Genomic DNA, 14811 nt, shown 5'->3' with positions numbered 1-14811 from the left:
AGGTGCACAAGCAACAGGGATGGCTGCAGTCTTGAAAGGATTGTCAAGAAAAGTTGATTCAAGAACTTGGGAGAGCTTCACAAGGAGTGGACTGAGGCTGGTGTCAGTGTATCAAGACCCATCACGAACAGACATCTTCAAGAAAGGGGATACAACTTTCGCATTCCTAATATCAAGCTACTCCTGAGCCAGAGACAATGTCAGAAGTGTCTTATCTGGGCTAAGGAGAGAAAGAAATGGACTGTTGCTCAGTGGTCCAAAGTCCTCTTTTCCGATGAAAGTACATTTTGCATTTAATTTGGAAATCACGGTTCTAGAGTCTGGAGGAAGAGTGGAGAGGCACAGAATCCAAGGTGTTTGAAGCCCAGTATGAAGTTTCCACAGTCTGTGATGATTTGGGGTGCCATGTCATCTGCTGGTGTTGGTCCACTGTATTTCATCAAGTCCAAAGTCAACACAGCCATCTACCAGGAGATTTTAGAGCACTTCATGCTTCCATCTGCTGACGAGCTTTTTGGAGATGTTGATTTCCTTTTCCAGCAGGACTTAGCACCTACCCACAGTGCCAAAACTACTACCAAATGGTTTGCTGACCATGATATTACTGTGTTTGATTGGCCAGCCAACTTGCCTGACCTGAACCCCATAGAGAATCTATGGGGTATTGTCAAGAGGAAGATGAGAAACACCCGACCCAAAAATACAGATATGCTGAAGGCCACTATCAAAGCAACCTGGGCTTCAATAACACCTCAGCAATGCCACAGATTGATCACCTCCATGCCACACCGCATTGATACAGTAATTCATGGTAAAGGAGCCCCAACCAAGTATTGAGTGTATAAATGAATATACTTTTCAAAAGTTGGACATTTCTGTATTGTAAATCCTTTTTTTGATTGATCTTAGGGAATATTCTAATAATTTGAGATACTGGATTTCTGATTTTCATGAGCTGTAAGCCATAATCATCAAAATTAAAACAAAAAAGGCTTTAAATATTTCACTTTACATGTAATGAATATAGAATATATGAAAGTTTACCTTTTTGAATTAAATTATGAAAAAAAGGAACTTTTTCATGGTATTCTAATTTTTTGAGATGCACTAGTATAGGCTATACACACCAGTCTCGTGACATACATGACTGTGTGTGTGTTTTGAAGATTTTACTGCGTACATTTGTTAACATGTACACACTGTATGATAAAGAGAAGGAAGACATCTCTCACTTTTATCTCTCTCTCACACACACACACCAAATCAGCAGTTGAGAGCATCAGAAAAGAACAGCAAACCATTAAGACAGTTTAAGACTTTATTATTTTTACACAAAGGCCATTATATAAATTACACTTACTGTGTTTCTTCTACACACATTTTTTTCTTTTCTCTAGTTATGAATGCTTTAGTAGGATGTAAGAAATATAGAAGCAATTTTACTTCAAATTTAATATTTTCTGCTGTTAAATCCACAGGCACCACATGGTTCAGTGGTATAAAAATTACTTTTATTTTTACCTTCATGCCAGAATATGTCTGTGAATTTGAAAATATACATTGAACTTATTTGAATATAGATTTCTACATTGTTTATTTTTTTCTAATTCATATCTAAAATATTAAATGTGTTACTTAGTATCATCCCAAGAGAACAAATCAATAAAAAAAAGAATATGATCCTGACGAAACATGCACTCTCTCCACACACACAAAATTTTAGAACACATTACACATGAACAAGAATTAGAGAAGTTTAAAGCCTAATGGAAATGAAAGCAAATCATTAAATGACCCACAACATGATTTTATGTGCAACAGAAAAGTGACGAAACTAAAAATGAAACTAAAATCCCTTTCTTTCTCTTTTTTTTTTCACACTTTCTCTCTCTCTCTTTTCAATTTATCTTCTTTTCTTTCTGTTTCGCTTCACAGCTCACAGATCAGGGTCTCCATCACGAAGAGGTTCTCAAAATGCCGGATCTTGCGACAGTTCAGAGCTTCACGTTTCTGCATACCTGTTCATCAGAAACAGGATATCATGTATATGTTTTTTTCTGCCAGAAAAAAATGTAAATAACTATTTGACTATCATATTATCAAGGAATGAATCAGTGTTTACAGCAAGAGACACAAATTCAGCTCACTGTCTACTGATATCACTGGGGTGTTTTAGTAACACAAAGTTTTGCTCACTACAGCTGACAAATGCAGTGTAGTAAAACCAGGTGAGTTTCTTTTATGAGTAGTTTCACATTCTCCTCTCTCTGTAATTTGAGCCCAAGGTTGAAATAAGAAATTCTTTACAGTGTGGAGTTTTGGCTGGTCAACTTACGTCATTATGATTACTGTTAGGAAGGAAATGTGAAAATAAACTATGTCGTATGAATGAATGAATGAATGAATGAAGAGGCTTGAACTGCTTGAAAAGAAAAAAACACATGATACAGACAGAAACTTGAATTAATACAGAGATGCAATGTAAGAAAAGGAAATCTCATTATTACAAGCAAACATCGTTTCTATGAGACAAAATCATCTCATGACTGCAAAACACAATGGAAATACATCCTGTTACAAAAAAAACGTCATTAGTACAAGAAAAATATCATGTAATTATGAGAAAACATCTTACTCCAACAAGACAAGAAACGTCATTACTATGAGACAACCATCTTGTTACCAAAAAAAAAAAACTGCTAATGCAAAAAATCTTGTTATAAAAATAATTACTACAAGAAAACATCTTTATTACTACTGTCATTAAAGAAACTATCTCTATTATGAGACAAACATCTTGTGAATATGCGATACAGTGGTGCTTGAAAAAGTTTGTTAACCCTTTAGAATTTTCTACATTTCTGCATAAATATGACCTAAAACATCATCAGATTTTCACACAAGTCCTAAAAGTAGATAAAGAGAACCCAGTTAAACAAATGAGACAAAAATATTATACTTGCTCATATATTTCTTGAGGAAAATGATCCAATATTATATATCTATGAGTGGCAAAACTATGAAACCTTTGCTTTCAGTATCTGGTGTGACCCCCTTGTGCAGCAATAACTGCAACTAAACATTTTCGCTAACTGTTGATCAGTCCTGCACACCGGCCTGGAGAAATTTTAGCCCATTCCTCCGTACAGAACAGCCTCAACTCTGGGATGTTGGTGGGTTTCCTCACATGAACTGCTCGCTTCAGGTCCTTCCACAACATTTCGATTGGATTAAGGTCAGGACTTGGCCATTCTAAAACGTCAACTTTATTCTTCTTTTACCATTCTTTGGTAGAACGACTTGTGTGCTTAGGGTCATTGTCTTGCTGCATGACCCACCGTCTCTTGAGATTCAGTTCATGGACAGATGTCCTGACATTTTCCTTTAGAACTCGCTGGTACTATTCAGAATTCATTGTTCCATCAATGATGGCAAGCCGTCCTGGCCCAGATGCAGCAAAACAGGCCCAAACCATGATACTACCACCACCATGTTTCACAGATGGGATAAGGTTCTTGTGCTGGAATGCAGTGTTTTCCTTTCTCCAAATATAACGCTTCTCATTTAAACCAAAAAGTTCTATTTTGGTCTCATCCCTCCACAAAACATTTTTCCAATAGCCTTCTGGCTTGTCCACGTGATCTTTAGCAAACTGCAGACAAGCAGCAATGTTTTTTTTGGAGAGCAGTGGCTTTCTCCTTGCAACCCTGCCATGCACACCATTTGTTGTTCAGTGTTCTCCTGATGGTGGACTCATGAACATTAGCCAATGTGAAAGAGGCCTTCAGTTGCTTAGAAGTTACCCTGGGGTCATTTGTGACCTCGCTGACTATGACACGCCTTGCTCTTGGCATGATCTTTGTTGGTCGACCACTCCTGGGGAGGGTAACAATGGTCTTGATTTACCTCTATTTGTACATAATCTGTCTGACTGGATTGGTGGAGTCCAAACTCTTTAGATGTGGTTTTGTAACCTTTTCCAGCCTGATGAGAATCAACAACGCTTTTTCTGAGGTCCTCAGAAATGTCCTTTGTTCGTGCCATGACACACTTCCACAAACATGTGTTATGAAGTTCAGACTTTGATAGATCCCTGTTCTTTAAATAAAACAGGGTTTACATTCACACCTGATTGTCATCCCATTGATTGAAAACACCTGACTAATTTCACCTTCAAATTAAATGCTAATCCTAGAGGTTCACATACTTTTGCCACTCACAGAAATGTAATATTGGATCATTTTCCTCAATAAATAAATGACCAAGTATAATATTTTTGTCTCATTTGTTTAACTGGGTTCTCTTTATCTACATTTAGGACTTGTGGGAAAATCTGATGTTTTAGGTCATATTTATGCAGAAATATAGAAAATTCTAAAGCGTTCACAAACTTTCAAGCACCACTGACTCAGCTCATCTCATTATCTCTAGCCGCTTTATCCTGTTCTACAGGGTCGCAGGCGAGCTGGAGCCTATCCCAGCTGACTGCAGGCGAAAGGCGGAGTACACCCTGGACAAGTCGCCAGGTCATCACAGGGCTGACACATAGACACAGACAACCATTCACACTCACATTCACACCTACGGTCAATTTAGAGAGTCACCAGTTAACCTAACCTGCATGCTTTTGGACTGTGGGGGAAACCGGAGCACCCAGAGGAAACCCACGCGGACACGGGGAGAACGTGCAAACTCCGCACAGAAAGGCCCTTTCCCGGCCACGGGGCTCGAACCCGGACCTTCTTGCTGTGAGGCGACAGCGCTAACCACTACACCACCGTGCCACCCAAGCACCACTGTGCCACCCAAGCACCACTGTAACTGATCCAATTTTTAATACATGATTACCAATTAGATTCTGACATATGGCAGAGTTGACAGAATTAGATGGTGTCATCATTAATGCGCACACATTATAAAGAAATGTCTAATCCCAAATTTGGGATCAGACCCAGCCCTGAAACACAGCATTATTTCTAGCTGATCAACCTGAATGACAAGAGAAAGCTCATGGTTACAAATTACAATTTATTTGATGTTTAAAGACTGTTACACAGTGCAGGAATCCACAGGTTGTTTGCATGAAGTCAAATTTGACTAATGCTGTCAACTGCTTCATTTATCAGAACCAACCCCCTGGTAACTGTGTGGACTACGCTGTAAATAATGACATCAAACATGCTTTCATAACATTTATCTAATGACAATGAGATGATTCTCTCTTAATAACATGGTTTATAATAATAAGATCTAGACAGATCTTGTAAAAATTTTATTTAGAACTTTCTAAATTCTAATTTTTTTTCTATAAATATAAATAAAATTATTATTTTTCTAAGTTATAATAATTCTACAGTTCATGTTTGGTGCAAAAACAAGACAGCTTATCACCTGAAGAACACCATACCCATTGTGAAGCACGGTGGTTGCAGCATCATTCTATGGGGCTGCTTCACTTTAGCTGGGACTATGCCTCAGTCAAGATAGAGGGAATTACTGCTAGTTTGAAAAATCAATCTATAAAACCTGCAGGCCTCTGTTAGAGAGCTGAAGACAAAGAAAACCTTTACTTTCATGCTAATTTTACTTTAACATGATAACACCCCAAAGCACAATATCAACGTCAACAAAAGAATGGCTTCAGAAGAAGACCAACAATTTGGAATGGCCCAGTCATGGGGTGTGTGTGTGTTCCTACCCAGTATGGTGTCTCGGCGATGCAGTCTGTATGTGTCCTTGTTTCTGCACACTTTGTAGATGTAGGAACCCAGGGGCTCGATGTCATCCAGCTTCTCTGTCACAATCATCTCCTCATGTACCAGATACGTCTGTGGCAGGTAGGTGCCAGCCTGGAAAAACACACACACAAGAGTTTTCAAGCCCAGATTCACAACTGCATACTTTATAATTATGATGTAAATATAATGGAATATAAATTTAGTACCTGCCCTCTGGTGGTATATTAATTTACACACACTATATTCATTCTTAAAATCACATTCTTGCTGCATTAACCCACACTGCAGGTCCCCAAGTCCATCAATTTGCCCTGACGTGATTTGCACTTTTAGATGAAATCACCCCAAGCTGTATATCCATTATGATACACAAGCAGAATCCTGTCAATCTTTTGCACTGGTACACATCCACCTGTTTAGTAAACCAGAACCTACAGTATATTTAGTAGCTTATTTCTCAGATGTGATTGAGCTATTACAAGTCCAGTAACAAAAAAATGAAAGTAAATAAACAGTAATTATTCTTTCACCTTGAGCTTGGCCAGCAGATCCATTAAGTCGTGAGGAGGCATGACCACAGACATGTTCAGGGGAATCACATAGCATTTATCCAGACTCAGATCTAAATACGCAGTCAGCCTCTGAGGATCACACCGCATGCACACACACACACACACACACACACACACACACAACCTATTTATTATCAGAAATTATCATATTATATTAGTGTGTACTGTATTATGTCATATGTATGCTAATTAGGCTGATGTTTTATAATATATTACATTTCTCTATCAGTCCTGACAATACATGTTTGAAATAAATTATAACAGGGGCAACAAATAACAAGAGAGAAAAAAAACTCTGGTAGCTCAAATTAATGTCAAAATTTGTTTTCTATTACATTACGTTATAATTCTCTCGTGTTACAGAACAGGTGACGTACTTTTTTAAATTTTCATTTTAAAGATCTGTATTTATTTAAAAGGATTGTCTGATTGAATGCTACGAATTTTAACTTTTATTTGTAAATCACCTTTCATGGCACCCAAAGACAGGGTATGCAATAATAATAATAATAATAATAATAATAATAATAATTAATAAGCAATTAAACAATTTGAATAGTATGTTGTGTTTTGTGTGCGTGTGTGATATACATGCGTGTGGATGTTCCTCACCCGTTTGAAGTCATGCACGATGATGGCAGGGTCGCTGTCACTGAAGTTGGGCACTGGGACATTGATAAGCTCAACCTCCTCATCTTGCAGCACTCGCACAATCTCATCGATCCTACGCAAGCCCACTGCAGGTTCCTCCATGAGGTAATCATTCTCCTCCTGGATCCTGAAGTTCTCCTCACGGTACTTCACACCACACACAAACACCTGCCCTTCCTACACACACACACACACACACACACAATGTGCCACATCTCCCATAAAGGTGACTGTATAAGTTATTACAATAGAAACAATAAGATATTCAAATGAGTGCATTAATATTTTTGTGTGAATTGTGCACTTCTCTTTATGAATCTTTTCTGCACACTTCAGTGTTGTTTTGCATCATTACTTGCACTACATGTTTCTTTTCTTTTCATTCTATTCAACTTGCACTATTCGTTCCACATGCACACTCACGTGTGTTCTGTGTCACGATGTCGCTCCCTTGTATTCTGTCTCTGTTTGTTTATTATATGCATGTCACGTTAACCATACAGATGCCACTATAGCACAAGAATTTCACTGTTTCTCATTTACTCTGTATTCTGGAAACATTCTGGCAATAAAATGAACTTGAACTACAGTCAGAGCTGCTGTTATAGAAAATTCATCAATATTTCAGATCGACAATTCAACAACACTGTGGTATAATGTGTAACAAATCACTTAATATATAATACCTGCTGAGGTCAACAACAATTAACTTCATCTACAGTACTGTGCAAAAGTCTTAGGCACTTTGATTTTTTTTTAATGCAAACTTTGCTATAGATTTTCTATTTTACTCCTCTTTTTTTGTGGCGCTTTCTCTGACCTATGTGAAGCGACCTTGAGTTTGAGAAAGGCGCTATATTAATGCAACTTATTTTATGACTTCGACATTATCAAGTCAGTACAAAAACATTTTAGAGATCCAGATGTTCGTTTTCCAGTATAAAATTAAATGTTACAGGAAAAAAAATTGTATCTGAGCAGCATATAAGAGAGCATGTTTCAGATTAAAAAAGAAAACATAATGAAGGCTACTGGGTTTTCCTGCAAAACTGAGAAGCAAGTGTAACAGTCAAAGTGTCCAGAAGAACTGTGGCTGGTTCTGCAAGATGCTCAGTAAAACCTACAGCTCATTTCCTTATAAAACTGCACTCTCGGTACCTGAGACTACTATTTTTTTTTTTAAGCAAAGGGTCATCTCACACCAAATATTGACTTTGTTTCATTTATTATGGCTTACTTCTGTTTATAGTATTTTTTTTTTTTATTGTTGAAACATTTATTTTAAGCCATTTTTGGTCGACAGCATTTCTTTACATGTGCCTAAGACTGTACATTCCTGACCCAGTGCGTTAGGAGCGGCTCCCATGTGAACTTAATACAAAGCAAAATAAACAATGCGTCAGCAGGACATTTAAACATATTTCAATTTTATACAACAATGTCCTCTAATAGCTAAAAGAAAAACAGTTTGTCTTGGTTGTAAATAAAGAGCATTAGGAGTGGTGGAGCTTCATATTAGTGACTAAAGCAGCTGACTTTCAAGCTCGAGTGTGCTTTGAGGTGGTGTTGTTGTTTTTTTCTTTTCCCACACCAACCTAAAGCTTCTTCATGATTAAATCAGGACATAAGAAAAAGCTGCCTAGCATTTCATCATGTTAAGGATTGTGTTTGTGATATTTTTATTCACAGTTGCTCATTTGATACAAAGATGCCAATCCTGTTTAAAATGTTTAATTCTGGTAGCAGAGACAGATAAGTAGGCAATTTATGCTAGCTAGCACTTTAATACCACATGTGCAGTAGAGATCTCATCTGCTTATCTGAGCCAGGATCTTTCTTTCCTTCCTTTCACTTATTTACAAATTTGTGACCGAACAAGATCATCATCATCATCATCAGACTCTCTTCTCTGAGGATATCAAACACAGGAGAAAAGTTTCACGCAGTGACCTCACCTCCAGCACGTAGTACCTGTACAGGTAAGCTCCACCCACAACCACACCCGACAGTATGAGGGCCAATCCCAGGTAAAAGCACCAGCACCAAGCCCTTGAAGGCCGGCCTACAACTTGTGATGCCTCAGGGTCCTAGAGACAAAAACATCACATGTTCCTATACATCAGGTCTCACTCTGTGGGACACATTCACCCCAAAACATCAGTGTGAAGTTGTGAAATTGTTCCATTCATCCAACAGAACATTATAAATATTCCACCGCTTATATAAAACACAGTGACTGAGTGTCTGTCTGCTCCTGGTTCATGACTGGAGGCTGAAAAATGGAAGCTTTGTTTGGCAGAACAGGGTGACACGCCCATATGGAAACGGATGCGATTAAAAACAATGACTAATTATGTGAACATGTGGAATCTGCATTAAAGCCTTCAAGTACATGTTCCTGATCATTCTGCAATAATCTGTTCATAAAGCATGCCTGGACATGGGAATGATGATTGAGCCCTGCCTTTACAAAACCCAACCCAGTCTTCCAGTTTTTCATTCTCTCTCTCTCTCACCCCCCCATCTATCTAAATCCCAGAGAGTTTTTAAGATATCTTTAGAAAAATATATTTCCATCCACTGCCTGAGGTATCTGTGAGCACTTTACTATTAAACTTATATGCATTTTTTCAAAAATGTCTTGATATTTGGTAATCATGTGTGCATCACGATACATCTATGTACTTCTTTTTGACATAAAAAAAAATGGTTAAATTCATGATCCAGTCATTGTCTGGTCGACATGGTGGTTATTAGTGTCACCTCACAATGAGAAGGGTTTGAACCTTACAGCCAGCGGGGGCTTTTTTGCATGGAGTTTGCATATTCTCCCTGTGTCTGTGTGGGCTCTCTCTACATAACGACTATAAATGGCTAAAAGTGCAATGCACTTAATTAAAAATTGTAATAGTGGCAAATGTGCTAGAAGAAAAATAAAACACTTCACACAGCCCCTTGTTGATTAACCTGGGTGGCACAGTGGTGTAGTGGTTAGCACTGTCGCCTCACAGCAAGAAAGTTCTGGGTTTGAGCCCAGCAGCTGACAGGGGCCTTTCTGTGTGGAGTTTGCATGTTCTCCCCGTGTCTGTGCGGGTTTCTTCTGGGTGCTCTGACTTCCCCCGCAGTTCAAAGACATGTGGTCAGGTTAACATGGGGCAGCCATAGGCTAAAGTGCCCTTGAGCAAGGCACTTACCCCCCAACTGCTCCCTGGGCACTGTTAGCATGGCTGCCCACTGGTCTGGGTATGTGTGTGTGCTCATTTCTCATGTGTGTGTATTCACTGCTTCAGATCGGTTAAATGCAGAGAGGAATTTCACAAGTGTATGTGTGATGAATAAAGTTGTTGTTCTTCTTTTTGATTACTTTTCTAAACTGTATGCCAACTTGTGTTTTATTCATTATCTCATTTCATCTCATCATCTCTAGCCGCTTTATCCTGTTCTACAGGGTCGCAGGCAAGCTGGAGCCTATCCCAGCTGACTACGGGCGAAAGGCGGGGTACACCCTGGACAAGTCGCCAGGTCATCACAGGGCTGACACAAACACAGACAACCATTCATACTCACATTCACACCTACGGTCAATTTAGAGTCACCAGTTAACCTAACCTGCATGTCTTTGGACTGTGGGGGAAACCGGAGCACTCGGAGGAAACCCACGCGGACACGGGAAGAACATGCAAACTCCGCACAGAAAGGCCCTCGCCGGCCACGGGGCTCGAACCCGGACCTTCTTGCTGTGAGGCGACAGCGCTAACCACTACACCACCGTGCCACCCGTTTTATTCATTATATAAACATTAAAAATGTTAAACTTGACAATAAAATAATCCAAAAGCAATCTAAACCCAATAACACTGTAACTAAGTATTTCATATCTAACATTAATTACATATTCAATATCAATCATAGAAAAGGCAAATTTCAAAACCTCATATTGTTTTAAATAATTATATTTTAAATAAATAAACAAGGTTGGCTCTAAACCATTCTCTTGGGTTCAGTCTTTGGGTTTTGAGAATTTTAAGGAAGTACATTTTTCATCATGACAAAAAAAACATATCAAGTCAAATGTATTATTAATTATATTAATATTTATTTATTACTTTATTTATAGGGTCTGTATTTCAACTCCTGATTTCTTCTTCCAGACTGGTTTAATATTTTTCTTACTTAACAGCCATTTATAAATAAGCTACACTGGATTTGATTGAGCATTAAAAACAGTAGTAAAAGATTAAACCCTCCTCACCACATCAGTGTTAGCAGCTTAGTCACATTTGTGTAACACTGAAAAATGTAACAAAACACAGTAGAATAATAATTCACTGCTCTCATCACCTGAACTATACACCTATGGTGTTTTTCTGTCATCTGCAGTGCACCAGAGGTGGAAGTGACTTTATAAAAAATTTAAAGTGCCTTTTAATCATTATGCGGCTTCAAGTAGATATAAACATCTCATAAATCTAAACTTTAACAGATGTGACAACATGAATGCGACCAAACACAATCTATCTGCTGCTACACACTTCATATTTATCAAGGCAGTGAGACATGAACTATTCTGTAAGGTACTATGATATTATGCAAACTAGCACTTGAGTGATGAGCAATAAAGCTGTTGTTAGTTATTACTTCGTTAATGCTCTCCCATGTTCCTTGGTTCCCTGGTGAAGAAAGAAGTAATTAAAGATCGGTTACTAAAGTCAGTAAGGGAAGAAAAGGAGACAGCTTTTTATTTCATGAATCTCTCTTATAATTTTATTTTCAGAGGCTACTTTTAGCAAATTGTAGACTTTAATACTTGAAGCATTTGAAGCCATTATTCAGCTTCTTACCAGAGTATTTACTTACATGATGAATTACACTTTAACAAATTTTTATATTATATACACACACACACAAAGATAAATCATAATTTTCGACTACGTGTCTAAGAGACCGTGTGTGTGTGTGTGTGTGTGTGTGTGTGTGTGAGTGAGAGAGAGAGAGAGAGAGAGAGAGAGAGAGAGAGACATGAAAAAACATGCCCTAACAGGTTTTGCGTTTCAATAGTGTCAGGAAAGCTACTTTGCAAGTAACTGAAACTGCTGTGTATGTGAACAGCTCTCACAGACACACCACTACATGGCGGTTTCACGAACAAACATTTCATGAGTTCAATTAGAACTAAATATAAACTTTGCTTGTACTGTATGTTCTTATACATACAGTACTAAAAAAAGATGGAAGAGGAAGAAAAAAAGTTCCTAATTTATAAAAGGACTCAATCCAAAAACTCCCTGCTGGAATTTGTTAAACATTAACACCCAGATAAGAGAAAGTCAAATCAGACAGTCAACCTTTCTCAAGAACTGCATGGGTGTGTTCTTTCACCTCATAGCAAGTGACTGACTGATCAACCTCCTCCGATTTTTTTTTTTGCTTAATTAACAATCTACTATATAAACAATGCAACAATACAATAACAGCAGCTATACCGTGTCTAGTCAAACTAATGTCCACATGGGTTCTGCTTAGTTCTAGAACCTTTTTTCTCATAATCTAGCGCACACACACACTTTTAGAAAACCTATACATACCTATGTTTAAAGCTCATTCAAATATTTAAGTCTAAAAACATTATTTTAAAAGGTAAAATTTAAGGGCTCTTTAAATTTAAGATTAGCTTTAAAAGTCAAGGTTCTACATAGAACCAGAAAGCAGAGTTTTCAGTAAAGTAACCTTCAGAAAGCTAGAACCCTTGTGAATCTCATTTTTTATGATATAATTACATTATAATGACTCCCACACCCTGCGTACACACAAAGAGTTCAGTAAAAAAAGATTAGCTCTGTATTAATCTTTCATTAATGTTCACTCTTAGATGGTTCCCAAGGGTTCTCTGGATAATTCAGGGTTCTTAGCTTCCTGAAGGGAGCAATTCCAGCGTTATGGACGTGACACTTGAACTCAAAATGGCAACAAACGACCCAGTGCATGTTTTATTGTCTCCCAGTATTTAAACAGGTGTTGCATATTTTAAGGCTGTACCATATTGGAGAAGTGATAGAACAAGAACAATTCCCATAGTACATCTAGGGCATGCCAGAAAATGCCAATAAAAGATGCGTTATGGATGTGACAGAAAAAGTATCACTTTTCTTGGGTGACTGTACATTTTTATCAAACTCTGTGAAATTGTAAACCTAATGTCGAAATGGAGATATCCATTTGATAGAGGGGTCCAAGGTGAATATTAAAAAAAATCTTTGTTTAAAATATTTTGTATTTCATGCAGAGTTTCGGAAGGAAAAGTCAGCGTTATGGATGTGACGAAATTCCGTTATGGATGTGACGCGTCTGAAATAGACATGGCATATGTTTAGAAAATCAGCAATTTAACCACCATAACCCTTTGAAAAACTCTCTAAATATCAGCTAAAACTATCAAAGTTCTTAAATAATATTTAGGATGGCTATTGTTTTGCGGATTTTAGCATACATTTCTGTGGCTTGTGGCAATAATATAGAATTGTACATGATCAAAGTTGATTTTAGCTTGGGTTTTACATTATAAGAAAGAAAGACTGACAGTGACATATTAGGTTGGTTACAAATTGGTTCAACTTATTCACATCTGTAAAATACAGGCCTAGGTGATATCTCTGGGAGTGGTTTTGATGTATTACATGTTGCTTTATTTTTGCATGGTGAGGTTGACATTTACATGGAATTGCCCAAGGGTTCTACCTGCCTGAAAGGGTTTCATATTCACATATTTACCGTCTACAGCATTTTTAAACATGTCCCATAGGGACAAACAAAGAGTTCTGGATTTTTCTGGACACTATAAGGAGAAAACGTACTAGAACGAACCATTCCTTCTTGTTTAGGTGGAACCTTTGTCTGTTTGTCTATTCATCTATATATCTATCTAACAAACAAACACTAATATATGGCAGCAAAGATATACACTTGAAGGCCCCACCTGAGCAACGGAGAATGGTTCCGTTTAATACCTTTTATTCCTCAGAGTATGTGTGTGAGTGTGCTTTGAGAAGAAAATCCGGCCTCCATCAGTGTTCCTCGTTTCCATTTTAACTGTACAACAATTCAGCCTACAATTAGTGACCAAGAGAAGCCTGACAGGCAGCATCCCAAATCACTCCCTACTCCCTGCACAAGTGCACTACATGGGCTGTGAAATGAAAACATTTTGCACCCTACAGAGAGCCGTGTGAGCTCAGAGACATGGCATGAGGCAGGATCAAAGTACAGCGTAAAAGTAAAGTAGATCCTCTCCATCATCCTCCTCCAGCGATCAAAGTGCGGCACAGAAAATAGATGAAAACACCATGTGTTTCTTCAGTCTCCGGCTCTCTCTGATGTATGCTGATGAAAAGGTTTGTTGTGGAAACAAATCATTACCTTGTCATCAGGAATAAGAGTCTCGCTGTCCTTCTTCACCTCCTTTTGGGCGAGAGCTGAGTTAAAGGTCACTTTCACCATGATAGAGGATTTCTCTGGAAAAGATCAAACACAAGAAACACCGCGTCTCTTCTTCACCCTCCGACCAGCGACAAGGTTCAGCTGTGACGCAGATAGGAGCGAACACAAACACACACACGGAACTTGAAGATAAATGCGACAGTAGCTCATGGCTGGCCAGCAGAGGGCGTGTCATCAACATTATTTATTTAAACATATCATCTCTAGCCGCTGACACAGACAACCATTCACACTCACACCAGTTAACCTAACCTGCATGTCTTTGGACTGTGGGGGAAACCGGAGCACCCGGAGGAAACACACGGGGAGAACATGCAAACTCCACACAGAAAGGCCCTCGCCCGCCACAGGGCTCA

General features: G+C 38.3%; 1 protein-coding gene across 1 annotated transcript; it reads right to left on the bottom strand.

Annotated features, from left to right (window-relative positions):
* Nucleotides 1-1304: 1304 nt before the first annotated feature.
* Nucleotides 1305-14578, bottom strand: LOC132896422 (integral membrane protein 2B-like). The gene is made up of 6 exons (XM_060937238.1): nt 14375-14578; nt 8917-9048; nt 6923-7138; nt 6269-6379; nt 5699-5849; nt 1305-2018 (listed from the first exon to the last, which is right to left on the bottom strand). The coding sequence occupies exons 1-6, from the start codon at nt 14453-14455 to the stop codon at nt 1930-1932; spliced, it is 780 nt and encodes a 259-aa protein (XP_060793221.1). The 5' UTR covers nt 14456-14578; the 3' UTR covers nt 1305-1929.
* Nucleotides 14579-14811: the final 233 nt, after the last annotated feature.

This window comes from Neoarius graeffei, chromosome 13 (genome assembly GCF_027579695.1).
Source record: "Neoarius graeffei isolate fNeoGra1 chromosome 13, fNeoGra1.pri, whole genome shotgun sequence".
Taxonomy (NCBI): domain Eukaryota; kingdom Metazoa; phylum Chordata; class Actinopteri; order Siluriformes; family Ariidae; genus Neoarius; species Neoarius graeffei.
Note: the sequence above shows the minus strand (reverse complement) of the source record. Positions and strands in the feature narration are given on the sequence as shown.

What these genes read in the sequence shown, in the direction of transcription:
- LOC132896422 (XM_060937238.1), bottom strand. Translation starts at nt 14,455, where the DNA reads ATGGTGAAAGTGACCTTTAACTCAGCTCTCGCCCAAAAGGAGGTGAAG. An exon ending in CTCTTATTCCTGATGACAAG is followed by an intron (nt 9,049 to 14,374) that starts GTAATGATTTGT and finishes TTTTGTCTCTAG; the next exon opens with GACCCTGAGGCATCACAAGT. An exon ending in TCGCCGAGACACCATACTGG is followed by an intron (nt 2,019 to 5,698) that starts GTAGGAACACAC and finishes TCTGATGAACAG; the next exon opens with GTATGCAGAAACGTGAAGCT.